Source organism: Dendrobates tinctorius, unplaced genomic scaffold, assembly GCF_039654945.1.
Source record: "Dendrobates tinctorius isolate UK_male_01 unplaced genomic scaffold, ASM3965494v1 ptg000129l, whole genome shotgun sequence".
Taxonomy (NCBI): domain Eukaryota; kingdom Metazoa; phylum Chordata; class Amphibia; order Anura; family Dendrobatidae; genus Dendrobates; species Dendrobates tinctorius.
In genome coordinates, this window is record NW_027361797.1 from 11,896,146 (window position 1) to 11,922,520 (window position 26,375).

The window sequence follows — 26,375 nt, forward strand, 5'->3', positions numbered from 1 at the left end:
CAGCAAAAAACAAGCCCTTACACGGCCACTTTGAGCAAAAAATAAAAGATATGGCTCTGGGAAGAAAGAGAAAATGAAAATGCAAAACCAAAAATAGCTCTGGTCGTTAAGGAGGGTTAATATTGAGCAGAATTAATTTTAGCCTATTGGTTCGGCCTCCACAATGGTCACAATTTCTCACGTGGAAAAATCTCTCATTGGAAAAATGAATTGCCCACCCGTACTATAGACTATATTATCACTAGAGAACCTTCATATTCGTATACCAACACCCATTTACAGTCCTTCGAAAATATAATGTAAAACTGCATGCATTTTGGGCTAAAAATTAATGAGATTGGGTTACAATAAAAATATTACACCAATTGTTTATTTTTTTTTTTTTTATGAGGCTTTTCATTTCCCTGCACATTGCTGGGTGTAGAATAAGTTAACTGTGAATATTCAGTAAGCTAGTACTGATGAGGAATTAACTTTGTCTAAGTTCTTCTGTGCTCATGTATGACTACAGATCACATCAAAAGTTGAGAACTTTCATTTGGTCAGTCAGCAGAAAGGTTAGGAAAGACAAAATCCCCAACAGAACAAGCTCACTGACTGATTCTCAGACGACTCATAATTCAGGCAGCAACAGACAGTACAACTTAGAGGCTATAGAAGGCAAACTGCAATTTTTTAAATGAAAGCCAGTTGCAAAATATGTTTTAATGCCAATTTACATGTATATACACATTAAAAAAACAAACAAAAAAACGACATGCCGCAAAAGCAGTCTTAACTTTTTATGCCAATCATTACCTTCTTAGATGGGAAGGACACAACCAGAAATAATATTATACTTTATCAGCACTAAAATACAAAATTACCTATCTACATGACAAAGAAATCACCAAAATCATCTGTTGGACATAAAACTTATTAGGACAAACAGAAAAAGCTCCACCAGAAAAATGGCATATAGAAAAATAATGGTATATTAATGCAAATTTACATATGTAAAAGGTAAAAAAGAAAAAAGGGGGGAAAAAAACCCACACCACATACCCGTCGAAGTTGGTTTGTAAAGAACAATGTTTGCAACAAACTGTTCATGTAGCACGTGGCTCCCTGATTCTTCAGTCCAACGTAACCCGTGTGCTTCTTTGAATCCCAGCTACAGGAAAGTAACGGAGGAAGAGGATGAATCATTTAGAATAGAGACAAAGCGAAGTTTTATAAGAAATACAACAAAAACTCACTTGTACACAATGGGGAAAAAAGTATTTAGTCAGCCACCAATTGTGCAAGTTCTTCCACTTAAAAAGAGGAGAGGCCTGTAATTGACATCAGAGGTAGACCACAACTATGAGAGTCAAAATGAGAAAACAAATCCAGAAAATCACCTTGTCTGATTTGGCAATGTTTATTTCGCAAACTATGGTGGAAAATAAGTATTTGGTCACCTAAAAACATGCAAGATTTCTGTCTCTCACAGACCTGTAACTTCTTCTTTAAGAAGCTCCTCTGTCCTCCACTCATTACCTGTAGTAATGGCACCTGTTTGAACTTGTTATCAGTATAACAGACACCTGTCCACAACCTCAAACAGTCACACTCCAAACTCCACTACGGTGAAAACCAAAGAGCGGTCGAAGGACACCAAAAACAAATTGTAGCCCTGCACCAGGCTGGGAAGACTGAATCTGCAATAGGCAAGCTCCTTGGTGTCATGAAATCATCTGTGGGAGAAATAATAAGAAAATGGACATACAAGACCACAATCTCGATCTGGGGCTCCACGCAAGATCTCACCCCGTGGGGTCAAAATGATCACAAGAACGGTGAGCAAAAATCCCAGAACCACACGGGGACCTAATGAATGACCTGCATAGAGCTGATACCACCGTAACAAAGGCTACCATCAGTAACACTACGCCGCCAGGGACTCAGATCCTGCAGTGCCAGACGTGTCCCCTGCTTAAGTCAGTACATATCCGGGCCCGTCTGAAGTTTGCTAGAGAACATTTGGATTATCCAGAAGAGTATTGGGAGAATGTCATATGGTCTGATGAAACCAAAGTAGAAATGTTTGGTAGAAACAAAACTCGTGTTTGGAGGAGACAGAATGCTGAGTTGCATCCAAAGAACTTCATACATACGGTGAAGCATGGGGGTGGCAACATCATGCTTTGGGGCTGTTCCTCTGCAAAGGGACTAGGACGACTGATCCGTGTACATGAAAGAATGAATGGGGCCATGTATCATGAGATTTTGAGTGCAAATCTCCTTCCATCAGCAAGGGAATTGAAGATGAAACGTGGATGGGTCTTTCAGCATGATAATGATCCCAAGCACACCACCAGGGCAACGAAGGAGTGGCTTCATAAGAAGCATATGAAGGTCCTGGAGTGACCTAGCCAGTCTCCAGATCTCAATCCCATAGAAAACCTTTGGCGGGATTTGAAAGTCCGTGTTGCCCAGCGATAGGCCCAAAACATCACTGCTCTAGAGGAGATCTGCATGGAGGAATGGGCCAACATACCACCAACAGTGTGTGCCAACCTTGTGAAGATTTACAGAAAACGTTTGACCTCTGTCATTGCCAGCAAAGGATAAATAACAAAATATTGAGATGAACTTTTGTTAATTACCAAATACTTATTTTCCACCATAACTTGAAAAATAAATCTTACCAAATCAGACAAGGTGATTTTCTGGATTTGTTTTCTCATTTTGACTCTCATAAGGCCCTTTTACATTTAGCGATGCACCAGCAATCCGACCAGCAATCCGACCCGGTCAGGATCGCTGGTGCATCGCTAAATGATCGCTAGTGAGCTTCCATACAGAAAGATCTCACAGCGATGCAGCAGCGACGCAGCGCACAATACTCACCTTTCACACACAGCGATCCTGACGTCCTCCCGCCCGCCTCCAGCGTCGCTCGTCGTCACAGCAGGAAGCCCAGCAGGAAGCAAACGACGAGAGGTGGAGCCGCGCAATCAGCGACGGACAGCGGGGGAGCCGGTCGGAGGCAAGTATCACACATAGCGATATCGCTAGCAATATCGCTATAACGTCACAAAACCAGTGACGTTTTAGCGATATTGCTAGCGATATCGCTATGTGTAAAACCCCCTATAGTTGAGGTCTACCTCTGATGTCAATTACAGGCCTCTTTCAACTTTTTAAGTGGGAGAACTTGCACAATTGGTGGCTGACTAAATACTTTTTTTCACCACTGTACATATTGTGACATGTTAAAAGGAGTTATCCAGGACTAGTTTATATTTTAACAATGTGCCTAAGAATTAGCAGGCTGGTAGTTGCTAACTACTTTTGCCTGTTGCTGGCTCAGAGCGATCACAGACATGGTCACGCTCCTGCAGCTTCACGTCAACAGAGTAGCTCTTCTTCTGGCTTTACAGTTAGTGGTGGGGAGCCAGATGTCAATCAGCATGACATCGGCAATCACACCCAGTCAACAAACAAGGACAGAAGAGATGAAGCTGCTCTGTCGAAGGGACATCAGCCGCAAAATCGCCAGCAGGAGCGATCTGCAACCAATCTGAGCCGGCAGACATCGGCTGTGGGTATGCAGTTAGCAACTAAATGCCTGTGAGTTTAAGGTGCATGGTAAAAAAAAAAAAAAACAAGGTAAAGGCTCCCAGATAATCCTTTTAAAATGAGGTCTAGAAGATAAATACTTACGCTACACCGTGAGGAGCATCTGCTTGCACGTAGACTTCAAAAGTCACTTTATCATCCTCTATGAAACCTTTATCTGGATCTGTAACTTCCTGTAGAAGAAATGACAAGTCAAAATTCACGATCGGCAACGTGCCCATGTATATATGAGGCTCAAGTTGTACCTAAATCTCTTACCTAAAATAGCCCAAACTATTGCTTCTTTACATATAAGAAACACTAATTCAATTTCAGTTAAAATTATAACAAATATAAACGGTTGGCACATGAACTGCAAATGTGCCACCGTACGTAGCACCCAAACAGCAGGGCCACAAAAATATGGCCATTTGATTAGCTCAAAGTACATATATAAAACCATGAATCTAACGATGTATTTACGTTAAGAAGCGTATTCCGGCAAAATATGCAATAAGCTAAAACAAAAGCAAGTAGTCAAACAAAATCAGGCCACTGTGTGACAAAAAAAAAAAAAATATTGGCACAGATCTGCTGGCATAACAAATATGGCATGTGCAATTCTGATTGTTCTTAGGAGCGCCCATTCTCTGATTATCTGCCCAACTACACAAGACCAGTGAATGAGTAAAACACTTGTTGGGTGCGATGATTTATCAGCAGGCTTAGAAATTATTGTCTACAGCACATTGTTTTATTTGGACAGGAGATGTGCTGCGATACCAATTTTCTTTATGCAGATCCATCGTATTAATAGAATTTTGCCGTGGGCACCAAGGCCCAACAGCAGTGTGGTCAGAAGGGCGATTGGTGGACACTGAACGACCATCGCGTCATGTAAACAGGTTTCTAGGGAGGGTTATCACAGAAATTGAGAGAAAATGGAATTGCGGGATTAAAAAAATCTCCAGTGGCATTTGTTTCCAAATGGATTTCAGCACACACTCTGATACAAGCTGGCGTATATGGTTTCAAAATGGAGATCCGCTGATTGTTATGGTTCAATTTTCCAAGTCAGATGTCTCTTACGAAATTTGATTTCCACCTGGAAACGGAGGACAGTGCTGCCATTTATGTTACCACCACAGTCTACAGACCCAGACCGTTCATTCTGCAAGACTACGAGGGTCATCATCATATATGCAGGGAGTTTTACCAAAGTAAATAAGCGCCATGTGAACATAAACCAAAGCTGAGAATTCCTTCCGTAGCTGGGCGAGGAGCGCGTCGCTGCACAACACCCATTAATTAAGAGATGGGAGGACGACACCGGACAAGGTGGAGATGGATGAACTGTGCATAGCATATTGCCATGTAAGCCACCTCTAGTGTATTACTATACATCATTTTCATTAACCGCATCCTGAGATTGTATCAAGGACACAAAGTTTATGGCGCCATCATTATTCATTCTGCATTTAATCAAATGTCACAAACTACACAAAAGATGCTACTTACACTCCACGCCATGAAGTTGGAGAATCCCCAATCATTCTCCTTGTGAAAAAACAAGTGACTAATGCGTCTGCTAAACGATTTCTCATCGTCCTTGTAGTTGATTATCTTAAGTACTGCCTGTGCGTGGCAAGACCATGACCTGCCAGAGAAAACAGTACATTTTACATGTAGGAAGCCCAAAGAAGAAGAAAAAAAAAAAAAGTCCTAACTACTGCATCCAAAATCATTTAACTTATTCTGCTTATTTCTATAGCGCCATCTTATTCCACAGAGCACTTTACAAACATCATCATGGCTATCCCCATTGGGGCTCACAATTCATGCATATTATTTGCAGGAAAGATAGTAAATGAACCGAAGAACTTTCGGGTAACAGCCTAATGTGCATGGGGCCCCTGACTCTCCGCCAGCAGGTGATGGGAGTAAAACAGGATTTTTGGGTTGCTTACCGTAAAATCTGTTTCTCGGAGCCTTCATTGGGGGACACAGAGACCTTGGGTGTATGCTGCTGCCACTAGGAGGCTGACACTATGCACAAAAAAAGTTAGCTGCTCCTCCGCAGTGTACACCCCACCGACCGGCAGAGAATTCCTCAGTTAGTGAGAAAGCAGTAGAAGTAACAGAATAGGTTGACAACATAAACAACTCAACTGTAACCATTCAACCAAAGTAAGAACAGGAGCTGTAAAACATGGGAGGGTGCTGTGTCCCCCAATGAAGGCTCAGAGAAACAGATTTTACGGTAAGCAACCCAAAAATCCTGTTTTCTCGTTCGCCTTATTGGGGGACACAGAGACCTTGGGACGTCCCAAAGCAGTCCCTGGGGTGGGAAACAAACTTCCATCAGGCCAGCGGACTCACCACCGCGGCCTGCAGAATCCGTCTACCTAGGCTGGCGTCCGCCGAAGCGTAGGTGTGGACTCTGTAGAATTTCACAAACGTGTGAACCGATGACCATGTTGCAGCTTTGCAAAGCTGCAGTGCGGAAGCTCTGTGGCGCACCGCCCAGGAGGCACCCACTGCTCGAGTAGAGTGGGCCCTGATACCCGGAGGGGCTCCGCGACTCTTAACACGGTAGGCTTCCAGGATAGCCGATCTGATCCAGCGAGCAATGGTGGCTTTTGACGCCGGGTTACCTTTCCGCGCTCCATCAGGGATAATGAAAAGAGACTCTGTCTTTCGCAAGGAAGTCGTCCTAGACAGATAGACTCTTACCGCCCTAACCAGGTCCAGCTTGTTCAAGGACCGCTCTCGGGGATGAGTTGGATTCGGACAAAAGGACGGGAGCACGATATCCTCGTTGAGGTGAAACGAGGACACCACCTTCGGAAGGAACGAGGGCGGAGGCCGCAGAACTACCTTATCCTCGTGGAGAACCAGAAAGGGAGAGCGGCCCGAAAGAGCTGCCAATTCCGACATGCGCCGGACGGAGGTGATGGCCACCAGAAAGGCTACCTTCCAAGAAAGGAGAGAAAGGGAAATATCCCTGAGGGGTTCAAAGGGCGGACCTTGCAGAACCTCAAGAACCAGATTAAGATCCCATGGATCCACGGGCGCCCGGTACGGCGGGACCGTGTGAGCCACGCCCTGAAGAAAGGTCTTAACCTGAGGACGGGAAGCCAACGTTTTCTGAAACAGAATGGACAGCGCCGAAACTTGACCCTTCAGGGAACTGAGGGCAAGCCCCGCATCCAATCCTGCCTGAAGAAACGCTAGGACTGAAGGGAGCGAAAAGGACATGGGCGCGACGTCATTGGTCTCACACCAAGTGAAATAGGCCTTCCAAGTACGGTAGTAAATCTTGGAAGATGATGGCTTTCTGGCTCGGATCATGGTCTGAATTACGTGGTCGGAAAATCCTGCTTGTTTCAGAACCTCGGTCTCAACAGCCACGCCGTTAAATTGAGCGGCCGAGAATTGGGGTGGCAAATCGGACCCTGAGACAGCAGATCTGTTCTGTCTGGAAGCTTCCAGGGGGCGTCCGCGAGAAGGTTGACAATGTCCGCGAACCAAGACCTTCTGGGCCAATTCGGGGCGATGAGAATGACCGGAAGTCCTTCTGCCTTGATCTTCTTCAACAGCTTGGGAAGAAGAGGCAGAGGAGGGAACAGGTAGGGAAGTTCGAACTGGGACCAAGGAACGGCCAGGGCGTCGGCGCCCACTGCCAGAGGGTCCCGAGACCTGGACACGAATTGTGGGACTTTCCTGTTGAGGCGAGACGCCATGAGGTCTACATCCGGGGTTCCCCACCGAAGGCAGAGCAGATGAAACACTTCCGGATGTAGGGACCATTCTCCCGCCGCGAGACCCTCGCGGCTGAGAAAATCGGCGGCCCAGTTGTCTACGCCGGGAATGTGAACCGCGGAAATTGTCGGGACGGAAATCTCCGCCCAACGAAGAATCTTGGACACCTCCGCCAGGGCTGAAACACTCAGTGTTCCCCCTTGGCGGTTGACATATGCCACCGCTGCGGCGTTGTCTGTCTGAATCCGTACCGGCAGTCCCTTGAGGAGCCTTTCCCAGTGGACCAGAGCAAGATGGATCGCTCGAATCTCCAGAACGTTGATCGGTAGCGCTGATTCCCGATCCGACCATCGACCCTGAACAGTGTGGTTGCGGAACACAGCACCCCAACCGAGGAGACTGGCATCTGTGGTTACTATCTGCCAGTGAATGGGAAGGAAGGATCGACCCGATAGAATGAGAGGTGACGACAACCACCAGTTGAGAGACCGCTTGATCCGGTAAGAAAGATGGACAGGGCGATCCAGGGACCGAGGCGACCTGTTCCACTTCGACAGAATGGCCTGCTGGAGAGGACTGGCGTGAAATTGGGCAAAGGGAACTGCCTCTATCGCCGCGACCATCTTTCCCAGGACCCTCATGGCTGTACGGAGGGATGGGAATCGCGAGGTCTGCAGCGATCGTACTTCCAGCTGCAGAGAGAGAATCTTTTCTTGTGGGAGAAAGACCCTTGACCGACGAGTGTCGAACAGAAGACCTAAAAAGACCAGGCGTTGGGTAGGAACCATACAGGTCTTTTTCCTGTTGACGATCCACCCGAAATTGGAAAGAGTGTCCAGGACGATTGACAAACTTTGGTGAGCCTGTTGGAATGAGGGAGCCTTGATCAGAATATCGTCTAGGTACGGGAAAAGAACGAGGCCTCTGACTCTCAACAAAGCCATCAACGCAGCCATGATCTTCGTGAAGACTCTGGGAGCGGTGGCAAGACCGAAGGGCAGTGCGACAAACTGGTAGTGGTGCTGTCGAATCGCAAAGCGCAGGAACTTCTGATGTCCGGAGAAAATTGGAACATGTAAATAGGCATCTTGGATGTCTATTGAGCACATGAATTCCTGCTCCTCCATGGAGGCGATGACCGAGCGAAGCGACTCCATGCGGAAGTGGCGAAGGCGGACCCTCTTGTTGAGCAGCTTGAGATCCAAGATGGGTCGAACTGCGCCGTCTTTTTTCGGCACTACAAACAGGTTCGAGTAGAACCCCGTGAAGCGCTCCGATTCGGGAACGGGCACAATCACCCCGGAACTGAGGAGAGCGGCGATAGCTGTAGAGAACCCCGGGATCAAGGCTGGATCCTTTGGAGGCCGGGATTCGAAGAAACGATCCCGTGGGAGAGAGACGAACTCTATCTTGTATCCTGAGGATACGACCTCCCTGACCCAGGCGTCCTCCACGGCGGCCAGCCAAACGTCCCTGAAGGAAAGAAGTCGACCTCCCAATTGGAAAGGCCCCTCGCGTGCCCGATGATAGTCATGCTGAAGTAGACCGTCCAGATCTAGATCTGGACGGTCTGCCCTGGGAGGAGTGGGGTCGCCAGGAAGGAGTGGGTCTGAAGGAAACTTTCCTTCTCTCCTGGCGAGCCTGCGGTCTCTGTTGGCTGGAGGAGTTGTCCGCTGTATTGAAACGGCGGAAAGTCCGAAAGGGTCGAAACTGACGCCTTAGTGGGGGTCTGCGAGGCTTGGACTGAGGGAGGAGTGAACTCGTGCCTCCGGTGGCGTCCTTAATAATCTGGTCCAATAGGGACCCAAAGAGGCGCACCCCCTGAAAAGGCAGGTTAGTGAGGGACTTTTTAGAAGACAAGTCCGCTTGCCATGCCTTTAGCCAAATTGTACGTCGAATTGCAATAACGTTGCTTGACGCCTGAACTGCACAGGATGCAGCATCCAAGGAAGCGGAGAGAAGATAGTCCCCAGCATGGGAGATCTGATTGGCGAGATTGGCCAAATGCTCCGGTTGCGCCTTATCTAAGATGCCCTGCCGAAGGTCGTCTGCCCACGTGGCTATGGTCTTTGCTGTCCAGGATGAAGCAAAGATTGGACACACCGCCGCTGAAGCCGCTTCAAAGGCAGACTTCGCCAGGGATTCTATAATCCTGTCATTAGAATCCTTTAGGGACGCCACGCCTGAAAGCGGGAGAACCGTGTTATTGGATAGCCTGGACACGGGCGGATCGACCGAGGGAGAGGCCAACCAGTTGTCCGTGAGCTCCTTAGCAAATGGGTAGAGTATGCCGAGACGTTTTCCTCTTTGAAAGCGTCTGGTCGGATCCTCTCTTTCCTTGGTAAAAATCTTCCCAAACTGGGAATGGAAAGGAAAAACCCTGGAGGGAGTTTCTGCCCGTCTGAACGAAACCTCCTGATCTGAGGATTTCGCAGGGGAGTCAGCAATATCGAAGGTATGATGGATCGCAGCAATGAGGTCCTGCACCGTGACCTTCATGCTTGCATCCTGGTCTGAATCCAGCTCTAAAATCCCCTCAGATGACCTGTCCGAAAGCGCTTCCCCTGACTCGGGAGAGGAGGCCCGAGAGGGAGGCTGGTGAGAAGGGCTATGCGGTGAGATGGCACAAGGAGAGGATTCCGGCTGGGAATCTTGCCTGGGTCTTTTGCGACTACCGCTGGCTGATTCAGATGGAACAATTTGGGACCTGCTTGGCCCTGCTGAAGAGTCCAGGGGCAACTTATCAAGAACGGCCACCAGGGACTGAGACACCCTGGTGAGGTCTGCCACTGATTGAGATAGCGAGGAGGCCCAGCCAGGCATGGGGGGCTCACTCTCACCTGGGGCCGCAGATGGCTCCTGGACGGCGTCAGGCTGAATTGGATTGCTACAATCCAGGCAGAGGGGAGTGGACTGGCCTGAGGGAAGTTTGCGATTGCACGAAGAACATGCAAAGTACTTGACTAAAGTGCAGGGGGGGGGCGGTAGAGCGGGTACGATCAGACTTAGACATAGTGAAAAGCTGAGGTAATGCCGGAAGGTTGGGGGACAGAGGGCGGAGAAGGGTCAGTCTGCAGTGCAGAGCTACTCACGGTCCGGTGTCCCCAGAAGCGATGCTCTGCGACCTGTCAATGGATGCAGGTTAGAGCGAAATCCGGCCGACAGACCTCCTGAAAAAAAACCAGCTGGAGAAGATACTGTCCAGTGAGGAGCTGGTGCCCAGCTAACAGGCTGGGAAAATGGCGCCGTCCTGAGAAAAAGCGCGCCTTAGGAGAGGAGGGAGGGCGGAGCACCACGCAGGGTTAACGATTCACCGCCCTCTAGCCAATAACAGGCTGGGCAGGTGAAGGACAGGCGGTGGGAGGGCCTGGGAAGAGCGGGAGAGAAGCCCGCTTAGAAGAAAGGGGCGGGGGGCGTGGCCGCGACGCAGCGGTAGGCCCGAACTGAAGCCGGGGCCTAAATTAGTTGCGGCGGCCGCCTGTCAGCAGGGGGTCGGCGCGGAGGTCCGAAAAAGTGGGACGCCGCAGTCGCAAGTCGCTCCCAATGGGAAAAAAACCCTGTGCTCCCTGTACCCAGAAAGGGGGGAGGGAAGGGGGGGGATGCCCAGCAACACTGAGCTGCCTATAGCCTTGTGGCGACTGCGAGCGACCGCAGCGCCTACCCCTGTGACCATTGAAGAGGTGACCGTCGGGAATGGGCAGCCAGGTAAATAAATATGAAGCCGGGGCCTAATACTCACCCATCCACGATCCGTTACCTGTCTGAAGAAGTCTTGCGTCTCATCCAACCGACAGGCTCTGGTAGGCGAGTGGGAGGGAGACTGGCGACAAGGACCCCTGGAGTCGCTGGCACGTCTTGGTGTCGGCGTCCGTCTGGCTGGTCCTGCCGCGGAGAACTGCAAGGATACGGGGTGGCAGTACACGCCGTACTTGCAGACTCCATGTGGGAGTACAGATGTGACTTTTCACTCTGTATCCCTCCGTAGAACCTGAAAAGGAACGACGCACAACGAGGTAGATAAGGGTCTAATAAAAGACCCGTGTCCACCTCCTACTGACACTAAGCTAAACTGAGGAATTCTCTGCCAGTCGGTGGGGTGTACACTGCGGAGGAGGAGCTAACTTTTTTTGTGCATAGTGTCAGCCTCCTAGTGGCAGCAGCATACACCCAAGGTCTCTGTGTCCCCCAATAAGGCGAACGAGAAAGTAGGATCTGCTCTGTTGGATAATTCCGTCATTCTCCCAGGAGATGCTCTGCAGAGCAAGGGCTCTCGTGTGGAGGAGTCAGGAGGGAGCCGTCGGCCATTGGATTGCTCGGTCCACAGCCGTCTATAATGTGTATGGGGACCTGGAGTTACCAGTATCACAAGTAGTTTCATGCAGATACTCCCACACTAAGGCTGTGTGCCCACGCTGCTTTTTTAAGCGTTTCCGTCACGTTTTTGCGGCCGCAGAAACGCTTAAAAAAAACCATCTTGCAATCCTATTTTATATATATACATATATATATATATATATATATATATATATATATATATATATATATATATATATATATATATATATATATATATACACACACACTCACTGGCCACTTTATTAGGTACACCATGCTAGTAACGGGTTGGACCCCCTTTTGCCTTCAGAACTGCCTCAATTCTTCGTGGCAGAGATTCAACAAGGTGCTGGAAGCATTCCTCAGAGATTTTGGACCATATTGACATGATGGCATCACACAGTTGGCGCAGATTTGTCGGCTGCACATCCCTGATGCGAATCTCCCGTTCCACCACATCCCAAAGATGCTCTATTGGATTGAGATCTGGTGACTGAGGAGGCCATTTGAGTACAGTGAACTCATTGTCATGTTCAAGAAACCAATCTGAGATGATTCGAGCTTTATGACATGGCGCATTATCCTGCTGAAAGTAGCCATCAGATGTTGGGTACATTGTGGTCATAAAGGGATGGACATGGTCAGCAACAATACTCAGGTAGGCTGTGGCGTTGCAACGATGCTCAATTGGTACCAAGGGGCCCAAAGAGTGCCAAGAAAAAATTCCCCACACCATGACACCACCACCACCAGCCTGAACCGTTGATACAAGGCAGGATGGATCCATGCTTTCATGTTGTTTACGCCAAATTCTGACCCTACCATCCGAATGTCGCAGCAGAAATCGAGACTCATCAGACCAGGCAACGTTTTTCCAATCTTCTACTGTCCAATTTCGATGAGCTTGTGCAAATTGTAGCCTCAGTTTCCTGTTCTTAGCTGAGAGGAGTGGTACCCAGTGTGGTCTTCTGCTGCTGTAGCCCATCTGCCTCAAAGTTCGACGCACTGTGCGTTCAGAGATGCTCTTCTGCCTACCTTGGTTGTAACGGGTGGCAATTTGAGTCACTGTTGCCTTTCTATCAGCTCGAACCAGTCTGCCCATTCTCCTCAGACCTCTGGCATCAACAAGGCATTTCCGGCCACAGAACTGCCGCTCACTGGATTTTTTTTCTTTTTCGGACCATTCTCTGTAAACCCTAGAGATGGTTGTGCGTGAAAATCCCAGTAGATCAGCAGTTTCTGAAATACTCAGACCAGCCCTTCTGGCACCAACAATCATGCCACGTTCAAAGGCACTCAAATCACCTTTCTTCCCCATACTGATGCTCGGTTTGAACTGCAGGAGATTGTCTTGACCATGTCTACATGCCTAAATGCACTGAGTTGCCGCCATGTGATTGGCTGATTAGAAATTAAGTCTTAACACACAGTTGGACAGGTGTACCTAATAAAGTGGCCAGTGAGTGTGTATATATATATATATATATATATATATATATATATATATATATATATAAATATATATATATATATATATATATATATATATATATATATATAGCGCTAACATATTCCACAGCGCTTTACAGTTTGCACACATTTTCATCACTGTCCCCGATGGGGCTCACAATCTAAATTTCCTATCAGTATGTCTTTAGAGTGTGGGAGGAAACCAGAGTGCCCGGAGGAAACCCATGCAAACACGGGGAGAACATACAAACTCCTTGCAGATGTTGTCCTTGGTGGGATTCGAACCCAGGGCTGCAGCGCTAACCACTGAGCCACCGTGCTGCCCATGCCCAATCCTATGGGATTCCGCAGTTGGTGTGTCAATGCTGCAGATTTTACCGCTGCGGAATCACATGGCGGTAAAATCCGTATGTCCATTATTTCTGCGGAATCGCGGGGATTTCGCCACCATAGGATTGCATTGAAACGTTCACTTTACGCATGTGGCTATGCCCACCATGCGTGAAGTGAGCGCTTCATGTGCAGATGGTACCCAGGGTGTGGAGGAGAGAAGACTCTCCTCCATGCCCTGGGTATTGTAATCCTGTAAAAAATAGAATTAAAATAAAAAAATAGGGATATACTCACCTTCTGGCGGCCCCCGGAGTCCTCAGCGGTGCACTCGGTGCTGCCGGCAACTTCCGTTCCCAGTGATGCATTGCGCGAATGACCTCTGATGACGTAGCAGGAGGGCTCTGGGGGCCGACAGAGGGTATTTCCCTATTTTTTTTTTTAACATCCTATCTTTTACTACTGATGCTGCATAGGCACCATCAATAGTAAAAAGTTGGTCACACTTGTCAAGCGCTATGCTTGGACAAGTGTGACCAACCTGTCAATCACTTTTCCAAGCGATGCTTCAAATCGCTTGGAAAAGCGCTAGCATTCCGCAAGCTAAAAACGCTTGCAAAACGCTTGTGTTTTGAGGGAAACCGCATGCAAATTCCACATGCGTTTTACCCGCGGCGGGGAGTTGCGGAAATGCTGCAGACATTTCCGCAGCATTTCTGCAACGTGGGCACATAGCCTAGTAGTAATTCCTAAATAGATGTTAGACCTGATGAGAAAGGTGTATTTGCTGTAAAAATCAATGCAACAATGGCTGCATAATTATGAAATTATAAAAGCACATTTTTATTTGCAAAGCCAGTATAAATATTTATGAAGTGGAGTGTAAATGGAGTAATATATTTGCCGATCATAGTCTTCACAGATTTCCAGCTCTGCGCCACTCCTCTTTTGAGTCACACAAGCGATCTTCCGACTTGCTGGATCACACGGCTTTGAGCCAGAAGTCACTATCACAATGAAAGTCTATGGACTTTGCAGATGTAAACTGTAAAAGTTGCTGCCTGTGTGATCTCACAAGTCAGAACAGTCGTCAGGTGACCCAGAAAAGGACAGAGTATATCGGGGGCACCGGTGAATGTACCAATGCACTTACGCTACATTTACACAGGTTTAATCAAACAACAATTTTCATTGGGGTGCTTCATTAGACCAGTTCTAGATGAATTCAGTACTTACTTTAACTGGGGAAGAGGGAAGTGTGGGTGTAAATTTAAAAAATGTCTCACTATAGCCTCCACACCCTTTTTTTTGCCTCTACCTCATGGTTTCATGGCATAAGACATTTTGAAATGTCACAAGTTGTGCAAAAATTTCGTGAATTTTTGGCTAGCACCAGGAAACTTTGCCTGCCCGGCTAACTCATTTAAGTTTAAGCTACTTTAGTGGTGTAAATTATGCCAAAACTGTACTCCAGTCGAAGACTGGAATAACAAATCTGGCAGCGGCGCACGACAGTTAAAAGAGTCATTTAATTAAGACATGTGCCCCTTAATGAAGTGGACGCATCTTACTTCAGTAGTGCCTTCATTAAAAATGGTGTACCACCAAGTGCCAGTATCACTCGAGTTCACTGCTTTAAAGGGAATCTGTCACCTATTTTGTCAAGTATCAGCTGCAGCCACCGCCATCAGGGGCTTATCTACAGCATTCTGTAATGCTGTACATAAGCCCCACATGTAATCTGAAAGATAAGAAAAATGAGTTATATTATACTCACCCAGGGGCGGTCCGGGTCCGGTTTTGGTCCGATGGGTTTCACAGTCCGGTCCAGCGCCTCCCATCTTCTAGCGATGCTGTCCTCTTCTTTGCTTCCGGTCGCGGCTCCTGCGCAGGCGCACTGCTCTGCCCTGTTGAGGACAGAGCAGAGTCATGCAGTGCGCAGGCCCCAGGAGGTCCGGCACCTGCGCACTGCAGTATTCTGCTCTGTCCTCAACAGGGCAGAGCAGTGCGCCTGCGCAGGAGCCGCGACCGGAAGCAAAGAAGAGGACATCACTGTTAGAAGATGGGAGACGCCGGACCACAACATCCATCGGACAAAGACCGGACCGCCCACCCCCCCCACCGGTGAGTATAATATAACTCATTTTTCTTATCTTTCAGGTTACATCGGGGGCTTATCTACAGCACTACAGAATGCTGTAGATAAGCCCCTGATGGCGGTGCCGGTAACACTCGAAAAAATAGGTGACAGATTCCTTTTAAAATCTGCAACACAGCCCACATCTGTTTTTTTTTTTAATGGCTAATTTTTATGTCTTTACAAAGAAGGCGTCAACAGGGTAATAACTTGGAGCAGCCAAAAGACATGCCCCCCCAGGAATCCTAAGAGCCACCCTGCTTGTAAAGACCATAAAATCAGCACCAAATAAAAAAAAAAGTCCTCATCTCTGAAACAGTATGGCGCACAGGTCGGCTAATAAAATATGCAGTTTATACAGTAAAATCTGCTGACAAATCAGAGTTAAGTGGGTAGCGTCACAGCAACCTGCAATATCCGAACAGCACTGCAGCGTAGGTTGGTGCTACACATCTTGAGCCTTTTCCTGAGATTTTTGCAGTTATACTTTAGTTCAATATTCGTAACCATATCATTTAAGAAATTGCATAAATAATAAAATGGTCTTACGTGGAATCAGATTCAGCATTGCACTGAAGGAAAAATCCCACACTTTTCTGATGTGGTCGATCCGGGTAAAATCGTGGCATCACCATAATTTTCCAGGGGAGATTTCGCACAAAGCACGGAGGACTCAGAACAGATTCACTAAGTCGACTGAAGCGTTCCACAGTGAACTGAAATGTTGATTCTGACCGCCAACTGGTATCTGAAAGTAAAAAGCAATTTAATGTTTTCCTCAGAACAGCAGATCTGTAGGACATCGCACATTTTACCACGAACATTAAAAGGAGACAGACATCCCCAAGATCACCAACGTCCGTATGGGAAATGGAGTCACAGCTCCACACAACACAAGCTCTCTAAAGCGACTTGACAGGAATGGACTGGACAGTCTTACCCTTGAAGAACCAAACATTTCTGGCCTTAACCCCTTAATGTCTATGGACGCGCAAAGTCCGTCATGGCAGGAGGTAACTCCCCGCACCAGGACGGTGTGTGCACGTCATGCCTTTGAACTTTCATTGCATGTAAACACGCAGTTTCAGTTCAGTGCCGACAGCTGTCAGGCACGGCAAGGGGTGCAGGGACCCTTGCAGTCGGTCCCTGCACCCCAAGCGCTGTGATCGGGCAGGAGAGGCTGAAATTTCAGCGTCTCCTGCCCGATCTCAGTGCAGGATCTCAGTGCAGGGGCTCAGCGCTGCAGTGGCTGAGCTTCAGCACAGGGAGCGGCGTGCCCGCCGCCCCCGCTGTTAACCCCAAGTGCTGTGATCAAGTGCAATCGCAGCATTCAGAGGGGGAGGCAGAGGGTAGGGGGCTCCCTCTGCCTCAGGCCAGCGAATCACAGGGCCCAACCTGTGCCATGACGACCCGGAGGGTTCATCCACCTATGGAAAGCTGTGGAGACCATGCTCACAGCATGGTGTCAGCAGCTTTCGGCATAAGTATAATACATTACAATGCTGGAGCATTATAATGTATTATACCGATAGTGAAAGTCCCATAAAGGGACAAGGTAAAAAAAAAAAAAAAAAAAAAAAAAATTTTAAAAATGTAAAAATATTTAACAAATAATTTAAAAAAATCCCCTAAAAATACACATTATGTTAAAAAAAAAAAACAAAAAAAAACACGTTTGGTATCGCCGCGTCCGTAAAAATTCCATCTACAAAAGAGCCACCCTAGTTAACCCCTTCAGTGAACGCTATTAAAAAAAAAAAACACAAAAAAAAAAAAAACATACTTTCTCCAAGCGGTATCATCATACCGCTTGGAAAAAGTGCAATAACACGTGATTAAAAAGACGGATATAAATAAACATGGTACTGCTGAAAACGTCATCTTGTCCCGCAAAAAAAAAAAAAAGTTATAGCTTGCAGAATAAAGTGATGCAAAAATTTCGTAGTGACCCGAAGAATAAAACTGCCATACTAATTTTACCACACGCGGAACGGAGGGAAAAATAAAAATTCCTGAATTTTTTTTTTTTTAGTTGTTGCTCATTCTGCCTCCACAAAAATCGGAATAGAAAGCGATCATACGTTATGTGCCCAAAAATGGTACCAATACAAACGTCAGCTCATCCCGCAAAAAACAAGCCCGCACATGACTGTTGTGACCCGAAGAATAAAACTGCCATACTAATTTTACCACACGCGGAACGGAGGGAAAAATAAAAAGTCCTGAATTTTTTTTTTAGTTGTTGCTCATTCTGCCTCCACAAAAATCGGAATAGAAAGCGATCATACGGTATGTGCCCAAAAATGGTACCAATAAAAACATCAGCTCATCCCGCAAAAAACAAGCCCGCACATGACTGTTGGCCCGGAATACGGAAAAATTATAGCTCTCAAAATACGGCGATGCAAAAATTTCTTACAAAAGAATTCTTCCAAAAAAAAAAAAAAAAAAGAAAGGGTCCTTTAGTATGAGACAGAAGCTAAACATAAAAAGTAAATAAGTCTGGTATCGCTATAATCGCACCGACCCAAGGAACAAAGCCGCCATATCCCTAATACCACAAGAGGAACGGCGTAAAAAATAAAACCAATTCTTCACCTTTTGTGGATTTGTGCATTTTACCTCCCAAGGATCGCAGTAAGGCGATCAGTGTTTCTCCCCCACATATGGGGTATCAGCGTACTCAGGATAAATTACACAACAACTTTTAGGCTGAGTTCACACGTAGCTTTTTTTCGCGTTTCCGCGGCGGTTTTAACCGCGAAAAATAAGCATCCCATGCATTCCTATGGGATTCCGCAATGCTGTGCGAATGCTGCGGTTTTTACCGTGGCGGAATCGCTTTGCGGTAAAAACCGCAGCATGCTCATTAATTTTGCGGAATCGTGGCGATCCCGCACCCATAGGAATGCATTGTTCCACTTACTTCCCGTATGTGGCTGTGCCCACCATGCGAAAAGTAAGCAGAACAATTGCGGATGGTACCCACGGTCCGGAGGAGAGGAGACTGTCCTCCGGGCTTTGGGTACCATATCCCTGTAAAAAATAGAATTTAAAATAAAAAATATTGTTATTCTCACCTTCCGGCGTCCCGCGCAGCCTTCCCGCTTCTCTCCACGCTCTCGTTCCCAGTAATCCTTTGCGAAAATGCCCGCGATGGCGTCCGTTCTCGCGGGATCGCGAAGTCTTGCGGTCATCGCGAATTACGACGAGACATCGCGATCTCGCGAGAACTGACGTCATCGCGGGCATTTTCGCAAAGGATTACTGGGAACGGCTGCGCGGGACGTCGGAAGGTAAGAATAACACCATTTTTTTTTTTTTTTTTTTGCATTTTATCTTTTACTACTGATGCTGCATAGGCGGCCTCAGTAGTAAAAAGTTGGTCACACTTGTCAAACACTATGTTTGACGAGTGTGACCAACCTGTCAATCAGTTCTCCAAGCGATGCTACAGATCACTTGGAAAACGCTAGCATTTTGCAAGCTAAATACGCTTGCAAAATGCTAGTGTTTCCGCGGGAAAATCGCGGGAATTTAAAATGCGATTTTCCCGTGGAATGGAATTCCGGAATTCTTGCGGTAATTTCCGTGAGAGTTCCGGTACGTGTGCACTTAGCCTTAGCGTCTAATTTCTCCCGTTACCCTTGTGAAAATAAATATGAATGAAAATATGATTTTTTTTATTTTCACGGCTCTACGTTATAAACTTCTGTGAAGCACTGGGGGGTTCAAAGTGCTCACCACACAACTAGATATGTAGAATGTAAAGTCCGCAAGGACAGGGTCCTCTCCCCTCTGTACCAGTCTGTCATTGTAAATTTGTTTACTGTTAACGATATCTATAATTTGTATGTAACCCCCCTTCTCATGTACAGCACCATGGAATTAATGGCGCTATATAAATAAATAATAATAAGCTCCTTGGGGGGGGGGGGGTGTCTAGTTTTCAAAATGGGGTCACTTGTGGGGGGGTTTCCACTGGTTAGGCACATCAGGGGCTCTCCAAAAGCAACATGACGCCCGCAGACCATTCCATCAAAGTCTGCATTCCAAAACAGCACTACTTCCCTTTTGAGCTCTGCCATGCGCCCAACAGTGGTCCCCCCCCACATATGGGGTATCAGCGTACTCAGGACAATTTGCACAACAACTTTTGGGGTCCTATTTCTCCTGTTACCCTTGTGAAAAAAATTTGTGGGCAAAAAGATCGTTTTTGTGGAAAAAAAATATGATTATTTTATTTTCATGGCTCTACGTTATAAACTTCTGTGAAACACTTTGAACCTCCAAGTGCTCACCACACATCTAGATAAGCTCCTTGGGGGGGGTCTAGTTTCCAAAATGGTGTCACTTGTGGGGGGGTTTCCACTGTTTAGGCACATCAGGGGCTCTCCAAATGTGACATGGCGTCCGATCTCAATTCCAGCCAATTATGCGTTGAAAAAGTCAAACTGCGCTCCTTCCCTTCTGAGCTCTGCCATGCACCCACACAGTGGTTTACCCCCACATATGGGGTATCTGCGTACTCAGGACAAATTGCACAACAACTTTTGGGGTCCTTTTACCCTTGGGAAAATAAAAATTGGGGATGAAAAGATCATTTTTGTGGAAAAAATATGATTTTTTTATTTTACGGCTTTATGTTATAAACTCCTGTGAAGCCCTTGGGGGTTCAAAGTGCTCACCACACATTTAGATAAGTTCATTGGGGGGGGGGGGTCTAGTTCCAAAATGGGGTCACTTATGGGGGGGTTTCCACTGTTTAATCAATAGTGGAAAAGAAAAAAGAGAAATTCCAGCTCCAGAAATGAAAAATTAAAAATACATTTTATTATGCCAATGCACATTAAAATTCCAGCAGGTACAGCACATCAGTCGGATGACTGCAGAACAACGCGTTTCGACGCCTCAGGTCTTAATCATGTTCTCATGTTCTTTTCCACTATTGATTGACTGCCTAGTCGGGTCCGTGCGCAGGATTTGGATTCTGCCAGCAGGGCAGTGTGGTAAGCTGGATTATTTTTTCTTTTCTTTTTACCATTTCCACTGTTTAGGTACAGTACAGACCAAAAGTTTGGACACACCTACCCATTCCAAGAGTTTTCTTTATTTTCATGACTTATAAAAATTGTAGATTCACTCTGAAGGCATCAAAACTATGAACACACATGTGGAATTATATAATTAACAAAAAGTGTGAAACAACTGAAAATATAGGTCTTATATTCTAGGTTCTTCAAAGTAGCCACCTTTTGCTTTGATTACTACTTTGCACACTCTTGGTATTCTCTTGATGAGCTTCAGGAGGTAGTCACCGTAAATGGTCTTCCAACAGTCTTGAAGGAGTTCCCAGAGATGCTTAGCACTTGGCCCTTTTGCCTTCACTCTGCAGTCCGGCTCACCCCAAACCATCTCAATTGGGTTCAGGTCTGGTGACTGTGGAGGCCAGATCATCTGGCGTAGCACCCCATTCTCCTCTTAACAGTTGCTGTAGAGAGATGTCTGCTGCTAGAACTCTGTGTGGCATTGACCTGGTCTCTAATCTGAGCTGCTTTTTAACCTGCGATTTCTGAGGCTGGTGACTCGGATGAACTTATTCTCCGCAGCAGAGGTGACTCTTGGTCTTCCTTTCCTGGGGCGGTCCTCATGTGAGCCAGTTTCTTTGTAGCGCTTGATGGTTTTTGCCACGGCACTTGGGGACACTTTCAAAGTCTTCCCAAATTTCCAAACTGACTGACCCCTTAATTTCTTAAAGTAAATTTGGCCACTCGTTTTTCTTTACTTAGCTGCTTTTTTCTTGCCATAATACAAATTCTAACAGTCTATTCAGTAGGAATATCAGCTGTGTATCCACCAGACTTCTGCACAACACAAATGATGGTCCCAACCCCATTTATAAGGCAAGAAATCCCACTTATTAAACCTGACAGGGCACACCTGTGAAGTGAAAACCATTTCCGGTGACTACCTCTTGAAGCTCATCAAGAGAATGCCAAGAGTGTGCAAAGCAGTAATCAAAGCAAAAGGTGGCTACTTTGAAGAACCTAGAATATAAGACACACAGTATTTTCAGTTGTTTCACACTTTTTTGCTGATTATATAATTCCACATGTGTGTGTTCATAGTTTTGATGCCTTCAGAGTGAATCTACAATTTTCATAGTCATGAAAATAAAGAAGATTCTTTGAATGAGGTGTGTCCAAACTTTTGGTCTGTACTGTACATCAGGGCCTCTCCAAACGCGACATGTAGTCCACTCTCGATTGCAGCCAATTTGACATTCAACACAAGAAAAAGTACCATTGTAGGTAGCGTTTGTCCATTTTACCTGCCACTGGCATTGCACCCGACTATAAATAGATTAACCCTCAACAATAGTGCGCCTAGGCTTCACTAATTTGACATTCAAAATCTCAAATGACGCTCTTTCCCTTCTGAGCACTGCCGTGCGCCTAAAGATTGGTCTTCCTCCACTCATGGGGTATTGGTGTACTCAAGAGAAATTGCACAACAAATATTGTAATTCATTTTCTCCTGAAACCCTTGACAAAATAAAAAAAATTGTGTCCAAAAAAATTTTTTGGGGAAAAAAAGTTAAATGTTAATTTTTTCCTTCCACATTGCTTCAATTCTCGTGAAGTACCTAAAGGGTTAATAAAGTTCTTGAATGTGGTTTTGAACACCTTGAGGGGTGCAGTTTTTAGAATGGTCTCACTTTTTGGTATTTTATGAAATATTGACTGCTCAAAGTGACTTCAAATGTGAGGTGGTCTCTAAAAAAAATGGTTTTGTAAATTTTGTTGTAAAAATGGGAAATTGCTGGTCAACATTTAACCTTTATAACTTCCGAACAAAAACAAATTTGGGTTCCAAAATTGTGCTGATGTAGAGTAGACATGTGGGAAAAGTTATTTATTAACTATTTTAAGGGCATAAAAATTAAGTTTGAAAACTGCAAAATTTTCAAAGTTTTCGCCATACTTCCGTTTTTTTCCCCATAAATAAATGCAAGTTATATTGAAGAAATTTTACCACCGACATGAAGTACAATATGTCATGAAAAAACAAAGTCAGAATCAGCGGGATCCGATGAAGCGTTCCAGAGTTATAAGCACACAAAGTGACAGTGGTCTGATTTCAACCCTGAAGGAGCTGCCGAGTTCCCCAGCAGAGACTGGAGTCTCGGTCCATACGATCACAATAAGCCGTACACGCTATATATGTGGCCTTTATGAAAGGGTGGACAGAAAAAAGCCTTTAATTGCACACAAACATTTTAAGGCCCGTTTTGAGTTTGCCAAAAGACATACGAGAGACTCCCTAAATGTATAGAGGAAGGTGTAGTGGGCAAATGGGACCAAAATGTAACTTTTTGGCAACACAGCTCATCACCCCAAGAACACCATCGACACAGGGAAACGTGGAAGGTAGCATCATGCTGTGAGGGGTTTTTCAGCAGCAGGGACTGGAAAAATGGTCCAAGTTGAGGGGAAGACGAATGGTGCGAAATACAGGGATATTCATGAGCAAAACCTGTTTCAGTCTGTCAGTGAATTAAGACCGCGACGGCGGTTCACCTTCAAACAAGACAATGATCCAAAGCATACTCCTAAAACAACACTTGAGTGGTTTAAATGGGAAAAGTGTAAATGTTTTTAAGTGGTTTAGTCCAAGCCTTAACTCTATTGAGAATCTAAGGTCAGACTTGAAAATTGCTGTTTACCAGAGGAAATCATCAAACCTGAAGTAGTTTTGCCTTGAGGAATGGGCAAAACTCCCAGTGCGCAGTACGCCTTGGTCTGGTGTGTGTTAGTCCGATCATGTGACACGTACATCTAGCGTCTCTACATGGTATGGGCAGTTTGGATTCTAAGACATGCCGCCATGATAATGGCTGTGTGTGTGTGTGTGTGTGTGTGTGTGTGTGTGTGTGTGTGTGTGTGTATGCTTGGTCTCTTGGCGTGTTTATTACACCCAATATCTATTGAGGCTTGAAACAGGAAATGATCCTTTCAATGCAGGTGCCTCATTAGGTATTTAAGGAGGGGGCGGCCTTGCTTTAGGTGCAGCCTCATCTTATGGACATCTCTTCACTGACATGTTATCGATCTCTCCTGATGAACCCGTCCAGGGGGAAACGCGTTAAGAGTCTGCTGATTCCATCTGGGAGCCTATCATCTATCTTGTTCTCTACCACCTACTGTATGTGAAATACCACATGTGGTCAGATAAGTACAAGTGAATTTTTAGGATGGTTTTAGTCCCTGTGATTCATCTATTATGACTTATTGTGGTACATAGGTGTGTACTTTGGTCACAGTCACCTATATGTATTACCGCATGTGGACAGATCATTATAACTATATTCCTAGATTATTTTTGTCCTGTGATTCATCTAGCTTTATTCATTGTGATACATAGGTGTGCATCATTACCTTATATCCATTTGTTCTTGGTTGAGAGTCTGATAATCCCCATTAGCATCATACTTTGTCCCCATGGTTTAAATCCCCCTTGTATCAAGTTGGGGTTTGTTATATTTATAGGGTGTGTTGTTGAACTCTTGACACTGACAGTCTGTGTCCCCTATCATTACTAGTGACCACTGCATATTGATTTATTATTTTTTGGCACATTTTGCTGAGAGTAGTTCTTTTTCTCACACATTTATAATTACCGTATACATTCGCGTATAAGCAGAGATTTCCAGCCTTTTTTTGGGCTGAAAGTCCCCCCCTCCCCCAACTTTCTCGGCTTATACACGAGTCATATGCCAGGGGGTCGGCGGGGCAGGGGAAGCGGGGGTGTCAGATCATACTTTCCCCCTCCTGGCGCGTCTCTGCAGCCCAACCGCTTCTCCCGGTCTCAGGCTCCTTCCTTCAGCGGTCACGTGGTACCGCTCAGTCACAAAAGTGCACATATTCATGACTTTAATGAGCGGTACCCCATGACCGCTGAAGGCAGGAGCCTGAGACCAGGAGAAGCAGGGGGGCTGCAGAGACCGCACCAGGAGGGGGTAATTATATGCGATATTCACCTGTCCATCGCTGCAAGCTACTCTGCCCTCCGCGTCCTCTATCAGTGATGTTCAGGTCAGAGGGCTCGGTGACGTAGTCAGTGCACGCCGCGCCCTCTGCCTGAACATCACTTATAGAGGTCCCAGAAGAGAGAGAGCGGCGCGAAGCGATGAAAGGTGAATATCGCTGGTGCCGGGGCCCTGAGCCAGCGGTGACACTGGCACCTGTCCTCGCCTGCTCAGGGCCCCGGCACCTGGCCCCAGCGACGGAGATGTGAGTATGTCTTTTTTTTTTTTTTATTTGCAGCAGCGGCATATGGTGGCATAATATATGGAGCAGCATATGGAGCATAATCTATGGAGCATCTTAAGGGGGCATAACCTTTATGGAGCAGCATATGGAGCATCTTATGGAGCCATTATTAACCTTTGTGCAGCATTATATGGGGTGTATTTTGTATGGAGCATCTTATGGGGACATCATGAACTGTATGAAGCATTATATGGGGCTCCTGATTCAATATGGATATTCAAAAACATTTAACCTACTGATGTCTCAATTAATTTTACTTTTATTGGTATCTTTATTTTTGAAATTTACCAGTAGCTGCTGCATTTTCCACCCTAGGCTTACACACGAGTCAATAAGTTTTCCCAGTTTTTTGTGGCAAAATTAGGTGGGGCTTGGCTTATACTCGGGTCGGCTTAGAGGTGGATCACACTTCCGTTTTCTGACGTCCGTTAAAATCCGTCGGTTTCCGTTAAAAAAAAACGAATCCGCCATTTTTTTTGGCGGATCCGTTTTTTTTGTACCATAGACTTGCATTAGTGGCTAAAGCGGATCCGTCAACAAAAAGGATCCGGTAACATCCGTTTGTGGCAAAACGGAAACGGATCCGTTTTTTCACACTTTGGCGGACGCCAAAAAACTGATGTGTGAAACAGGCCTTATACACGAGTATATACGGTACTTACATGTACCGCTCTTGCAATTACATTTTGCTCTCACCCATGACTACTGAATACATTTGTCACAGTGTATACAGGCCATCTGGCCTTCTGACTCTAACTATCATCTTATAGGGTGAGATAGGAGGAACAGCCGTCAGATGAGCGGGGGGCGCCATTCTCGTTATCTTAGGGTGCCAACCTCCGCATCTAGGTAGGCGAGCAGATCGGTGTACCTCTAGGGCTAGATCACCTTTCCTTAAACTTCGGCTGAGTGTGACTGATGTTTTCCTGAGCACCCGATTATCACTTTTTCAGGGACAAAGACAATTTTTTGAGCTAAGGGGTCTTTTTTTGAGATATAAATATCTTAAGGGCTTATCTCTGCAGCTTTGTTTTCCAGCAGAGGTGGTTATTTGGCCAGATGATTATTTGCTGGCAATTATATTAGACTATTGTTTTTTTTACACCTAGTCACAATATCTATAGCCCTTTTTGTACATTTTGTGCATCAAGGGATTTCTAGTTAGGGGTTATTATTAAATGTTATTGTACTTATTTTTAATAGGGTTTTTTGTGTAAACCCAAAAATCCCAGTGGCAAGATGTGGAAAGCTCATACTTATCCAAAGTGACTTGCAGCAGTAACTGCTGCAAAAGGAGGCTCTACAAAGTACTAACTTTAAGCGGGTGAATAATTATGCACACTGAAGTCTTCAGTTATTTTGTTTTGTCATTTGCTTCACGATAAAACGAAAATCAAATGTTCAGAGTTGTAGGCATGTTCTTT

At 45.9% G+C, this 26,375-nt stretch overlaps 1 protein-coding gene across 2 annotated transcripts in view; it reads right to left on the reverse strand.

Annotated features, from left to right (window-relative positions):
• The window catches only part of USP7 (ubiquitin specific peptidase 7), a 136,547-nt gene that overhangs the window by 59,646 nt on the left and 50,526 nt on the right, over window positions 1-26,375 (reverse strand). For both annotated transcript variants that reach the window (XM_073542831.1, XM_073542830.1), the window contains exons 3-6: window positions 16,169-16,367; window positions 5,104-5,242; window positions 3,691-3,779; window positions 1,045-1,153 (exon numbers count right to left, since the gene is read on the reverse strand). In XM_073542831.1, the coding sequence (XP_073398932.1) occupies window positions 1,045-1,153; window positions 3,691-3,779; window positions 5,104-5,242; window positions 16,169-16,367 (536 nt within the window). The remainder of the gene's footprint in view (window positions 1-1,044; window positions 1,154-3,690; window positions 3,780-5,103; window positions 5,243-16,168; window positions 16,368-26,375) is intronic.